General features: G+C 42.1%; 1 protein-coding gene across 1 annotated transcript in view; it reads right to left on the bottom strand.

Moving 5' to 3' along the window:
• Positions 1–5,221: 5,221 nt before the first annotated feature.
• LOC101848025 (zinc finger BED domain-containing protein 4-like) overlaps positions 5,222–6,292 on the bottom strand; it is a 3,419-nt gene continuing 2,348 nt past the window's right edge. Inside the window, exon 2 of the mRNA XM_005092951.1 lies at positions 5,222–5,225. Within this exon, the coding sequence (XP_005093008.1) occupies positions 5,222–5,225 (4 nt within the window). The remainder of the gene's footprint in view (positions 5,226–6,292) is intronic.

Consider the following 6,292-nt stretch of genomic DNA (forward strand, 5'->3'; position numbering starts at 1 on the left):
GGGGGGGTTCAGCCTTGCACTGCTCATCTGATAACTGTCATGGCTCTGAGTCGTTTTGGGACAACAAAACAGTCAAAACTGCAAGAGTGTTTAGGTCTTTCGGTCCATTCTACTGTGGACTGGCAATCTTTTTAAAGCGAGGTGACAGAGGAGTGGCCGCACAATCAGGAGCCCCATAGATGGTGGTGAAATGGAAGTAGAGATTGACGAGACACTAATTGTGAGGGAAAAATATGAGCCAGCATTGAGCGAGAGTCCAAGCAAAGTTTTGTGGTCGCTCTAAGGAGAAAAGGAATGACAAGAATCCTCTCATTCCTATTACCAAAAAATTCATTGTGCCTGGATCTATTATTTACAATGATTCTTGGGCAGCCTGCAGAGACCTCAGGGAACATTTTTACACACACTATGCTATAAACCATTAACTCTTTCCGGTGCCTCAGTTTTGTTTCGTTTTATCGTGATCTGTCATTTACTTCGGTGCACAAACTGTCTACAACCCTGAGACTGACCCAACATCGTCTCACGCCGTCAAAGCGTTTTCAACACTGCTAGAAGATCTGCCTGGCCGCCCCCATCTGTATGCTGACAGATTTTACACCTCACTGCCTCTCATCAAGTACCTTCGTCCACAAGGAAAAAACTTCACAGGTACGGTGAATTCTAACCGGAGCGGCCTGCCACCACAGCTCAAGGAGTAGCCGACACAGTTCGGAACACCTCGTTGGTTTACCGATGAAACAAAAGAAGTCCTCTGTGTGTCCTGGAAGGACAAAAAATTTTTTAAAACCCTGCATCGTCCTCACCACACATGGCAGCTCTACCTATGAGGAATGACAAGAGGGTGATCGAGCGGTGGGCAAGCCATCTCCCATTCACGCTTACTTACAATATGAGCATGAACGGCTGCGACCGCATGGACCAAATGGTGTCATATTATGCCAATCACTCTAGGAAGACCATCAAGTGGTGGAAGAAAGTTTTCACCTGGATCCTGGAGGTGGCGCAAGTGAATGCGCATTTGCTATACCTCATGTCCCACCCCCACCGCTATGAAAAAAATGACGCTGGCCAATTTCAAGGACTCTATCATCACTGACCTCATCGCCTTGTCCCGCCACAAGCTAAACTGATGTGCCTTCTGCGCTCTCTAGAAAACCAAGCAGGAAAAGCTCTCTGTCGCAGGTTGCCATGCTTGGCAGTGGTGAGAATCACCACCTCATTAACTACGATGGCGCTGTCCGACAATGCGTGTAGTACTCAAAAAACAAAATTCGTAAACACAGCAGTTTTTACTGCACCAGCTGTGTGCATAAGCCCCATCTGTGCCCCCAAGGCTGTTTTAGGGCTTACCACATCAACTTATGTCACAGAAAGTGGGGTGGGGGAGGGGGATGGATACATGTGTGTTCGTGGATTCTTTGGCTTCAGTAATTTCACCCTCAACGGAGCAATGTACCTTGACTTAGTTAAAATGCTAAGATAACTATATAAATGTACAAGTTATTGCTCCAGACGCAAGGATTTTACGAGAAAAGGGATCACGCCCAGGCCAGGTGTGAACTCCTCATCGACGTTTTTGATTTTGGCAAACATCGAACTCACAATAAGAGCCTACCGCCTGAGCTTACAGCCAAGGCATGATTCGTCAGGTAGAGCCAACAAGGCCGCCTCATACCCATGTCCATCAAATTATCAGGGAGGCATGTAGAATAATATTATGTCAACATGATTGCCCATCACCATGAACGGCTGCTGAGTGATCGCTTCATTAATAAGGACAGAGGAACACAACGACACAAGCTAACAGACTGCACTATTCCTGCTTCAATAATAGAAAGTTTTCATCTCATTCGACAAGTCTAAAGGTGCTGTTATCTCTCTTTTTTATATCTGAAATTATTGTGCGCTCCACTTTGTGAAAAACAGGAAACAAAATTATTGTAATCAATAATAGGCCTATTATTATTTATAGACCATGGCTATGAACATTACACTGTGAATCACAGTCAGGAGTTCAAAAATGCAGAGACAGGCGCCCATATAAACCATATTGAGAAAACTGGGAATCAACTCAAAGCTGTAAAAAAACATTCAGGGTATGCAAAAACTTTGATAAGCACGTACTTTAGTAAGTTAATTTTCCGGAGGAAATTCTTGAATGAATCTGAGGACCCTTTTTTGAGTTCATTAAAGACGGCATCACCCCTTCCCTGTTGTGCCGTCGGAATCTGAATCTCAAGCATCCGATTCAATTTATGTGGTTTTGTCTATTGGGAAATCGGATGAGGATGCTCCGGTTTTTTATTTGGGTGTAAATCTCGATGTTGATAGCAGCAGCTAGGACAGCTTAGCACCTTTTTTGGACCAAATATAAATAAGGTAAGTTGTGAGATATTTAATTGAGATTTACGATGGTTTAAAGGTCGGGGTAGTTGCCATTCGAAAAACCTTGAGTAAAATACAAACTATACACATTATTTGATTAAATGAGCTATTATGACTAGGGGAGTATTCGAGTTGTAGTGATTGGTCATACACGCGTATGAATACTTCAATGTTGGAGGATGTAAACAAAGATGGCGAACGCAGGGACATTCGAGTGGATTTTGCAGATTCTTTTGTCGACTTTGGAGGCAGTGAGTGCTTTTATATCGTGTTTAGAACTCAAATTATGTTTTTTGGATGGATATTGTAGAAGACGTTTTAGTTGTTAAGTGGTTAATAGTTTTTCTTTACCATTTTGGGGGGAAATTAACACTTTTGCTGGCGTATTAATATTTTTCCCGATTTTTCTCTATTATTTTACAGTATTGACCCGATCTGCTTGGATTTTACCAAGGCCTATTTTTCGAGTGACAGCACATTTTATCACCAACAATTTTGGGTCTAGAATCCAAGCCACTTTCCAAATTGTTACGGCAATGCACAGGGATTCGAAATGGGGAAATTGACGGGCATGATGAAAAAATATTGAATTATAATGTTTTTTGAGATTCTATTAGAAAAAAAATATATGGGGAACATTCCCAAGCCCAATGGTCTAAAAGCCCCAAAACGTACCAAAAGTACTGTACTAAAAAATGACTTTGAAGTAGGTAGGGGTCTTGACATTTTATAAAACAGAGAGAAATTTGCTCAACTTTGAACCTTAGCAACGAATGTTCAAGCAAGTTGAACGTATTATGTTTGGTATCGTTTGAAAGCTCTCCATTTGAGCTATTCAATCCCGCCACTGCCGGTCGTGACCGCCGATACCGTGGGAGTCCCCTTTGTTAGAAGTGAGTACCCCATTCATAAAAAATTGAAAGCTGATTGGTCGAGACCGCTTGATCACGTGAAAACTTGATTCTCATTGGAAGAGCGCCCGAGAAATGGGGTTACACTATCCCAGAGTGCATCACTACGTAAACAACAATGGCGCGCCTCAAACAGCTTTAGAGCATCGTCCTGCAAGTTGTTTTTCGCCTGTTCACTTTTCCTGACACGAAATATCGCAGGAAAGCAATAAGTATACTTTTGATTTTGATATTTTAGCCTATAGCTGTTGTCTCCTTATGCCTGCACTATCAGACAATTCGCCTTTACAACATTCTGCCACTACTACAACATATTTTATTGTGTATTCTTGTCTTCTGTTTTGTCCGTGTTATGTGTGTCGACAGTATGATAGCCCTGCGTGTGCTTTGTCTTTGTGTTTAGTCTTAGTTCGATTATTTGGAAACAAAATAATTGAATGACATGGCGTTCCAACAATCCGTGTGGTCGGGAATCATACTAGAGAGACAATATGACAGGTTATTGATTGCCTTTTGCCACACTAACCCACACTCGTGGGGTCCAGTCCTGTTTTATTTTCAATGCAATGAAGAAAGCGTGTTGTGTTGTGTTGGATGGAATAGAAAATGAAAGCTACGGACAGCCTATGCATCCCTGCATTAGTAAATGAAGATTCTTGCAATGAAAACATTTCTTCTTACACCTCACAGATGTGTGACAGCAGGGTGTTTGAAGTCAACCGCAGAGCTGTCGCTACAACATTAGCGACTGGCATGGGACTTTGCTGAGATGATTCAATTCTCACATGAAAGTAGTGAGAGAAGTCTCGTGTTTATTCTCAAAACATGCCGGATAAAGCGGTTGAAAAAGTCAAGTGTGCCTATCCAGAGGAGACTGGAGCAGTAAAAAACATTCACGTGTCGTACGATGGTACCTGGCACAAGCGTGGACACACGTCAAAATCTGGAATCGGTTGTGTAATTGAAAGGACAGGTTTGGTGGTGGATTACCAACTTCTAACAACATATTGTGCGACATGTACCATCACAGGTGAGAAGCTGAAGAGGGAGAGCCAGGAGAAGTACGACCGGTGGTTTACCGTTCATAAAGCAAATTGTGATGTGAACTATGTAGGGACAAGTGGGGGCATGGAAAAGGAGGCAGCTTTGATTATGTGGCAAAGGTCAGTTGAGAGGCATGGCTTACGGTATATCTCAATGATCAGCGATGGAGACTGTAAAACAATTTCTGAAATTGAAAAGGTAGATCCTTACCCAGGCTTCACATTTGAAAAACAGGAGTGTATCAACCACGTAGGTAAAAGGATGAGCACAAACCTGCACAACTTGGTGAAGGCAAAATCCAAAGAGAAGCCCAAAGTCACACTAGGGGGCAAAGGGTATGGAAAGATGAAACCCAAGGTCATTGGAAAACTGCAGAAGTTTTATGCCAACGCCATACGTGGCAACAAGACAGTTGCAGATATGCGGCACGCCATCATGGCAACACTGGAGCACTGCCGTTCTACCGACAGCTCTCCGCACCATGACTTATGTCCACAGTGGAATGAGTCGTGGTGCTTCTACCAGAGAGCCATCGCTCAAGGTACTTCGTCACAACCACACAAGGAGGCACTACACACACCCCTTAGCCAGGAAGTAGCAGAGGTCATAAGACCACTGTACGAGAGAATGTCGAGCGACGATCTGCTCTCACGCTGTGTCCTGCAGACGACCCAAAACACAAATGAGAGCGTGCATTCAGTCATCTGGGCACGATGCCCAAAACATATTTTTGCAACACGGCCGCGACTTGAGGTTGCTATTTCTGTTGGGGTGGGAGAATTTAACTTTGGATCTGTTTAGTGCAGAGACTTTATTCGTAGTTTGAAATTGAGTGTGGGCAGCGAGACAAAGCGTTAAGGTTTGAAAAGGGACTGTCGTCAGCTGCAAAGAGCTAAAGATCGGAACTGTTCGAAAGCTAAGAGATGGAGAGAGACGAAAATGTTAGCAAAGCAGAGAGAGGAGGAGAGATTAAAAGTTGTGTATGGTGAGCTCTATACTCCAGAGGGAGGAGATTAGTAGGTGTGGTTCTTTTGAAAATATTTTTTCCCAGTTTTATTTGCATTGTTTTATATGAATATTACATGAAGCGCTTATTGTTGTCATGCTTGGTCCATTTTTTTTTTCTCAATCTGCCATTTTGTCCACATCATGCTATTTGGGAAAGACAATATCTCCTACAGTTATGCACTTATTACTTTAAAATTTTGCATGCTTATTCAATATGGCTATTCATATTTCTGTACCAAAGCTTGTTGATGTATTTTGTTTTCTCTTTGCGTTATGAAAGTTTTCATTTCTGTTTTATTGAGCTCAGGGGAAGGTCATTTTTGCGGTGATAAAAAGTTCGACATTACGCCATGCTCTTCATCAGGACAATTCAAATTTTATTGTATTTAGCAATGACCACGGAAAAACTTTTTTGCCAGAAAGTGTTTGCAAATAGGTGCATTTTGTAGCTTTATCTCCACAGAGCATGGAGCTTTCTGAATTTTTTAAATCCATCAATAAACAAAAAAGTTACGGATTTTTTAATCAATTAATTTTTGGTACACTTTTATATAATGAAAAAACCCCCAAAACATGGGACGTTCTTTGGTGAGTTTTGAGACAATATTCGTCATAACTCGCTCATTTCTTGGAGCATTTAAAAGAAACTTGGCAACCCAGTACATTTACTAGTGCAGATTCTAGTCCTGCTTTCAGATTTTTCATAGCTATCCTATTTTTTTAGTTATGAAGACGTTTATAGGTAAAAATGTAGCGGTTTTCGGTGCGTTTTGAGACAATATTTGTCATAGCTCGCCTATTTCTTGGAATATGTAAATGAAACTTGGCAGTAGAGCTGGATCCTCCTAAAAATTTTAGTGAATTGCGAGTGCGAACTACTCGCTCCAAGTGAGTTGCGAACTGGCTTGAGACTCGCACCCTGTGACGTCACGTACACCCCC

The sequence above is a fragment of the Aplysia californica genome, unplaced genomic scaffold (assembly GCF_000002075.1).
Source record: "Aplysia californica isolate F4 #8 unplaced genomic scaffold, AplCal3.0 scaffold00055, whole genome shotgun sequence".
Classification (NCBI taxonomy): domain Eukaryota; kingdom Metazoa; phylum Mollusca; class Gastropoda; order Aplysiida; family Aplysiidae; genus Aplysia; species Aplysia californica.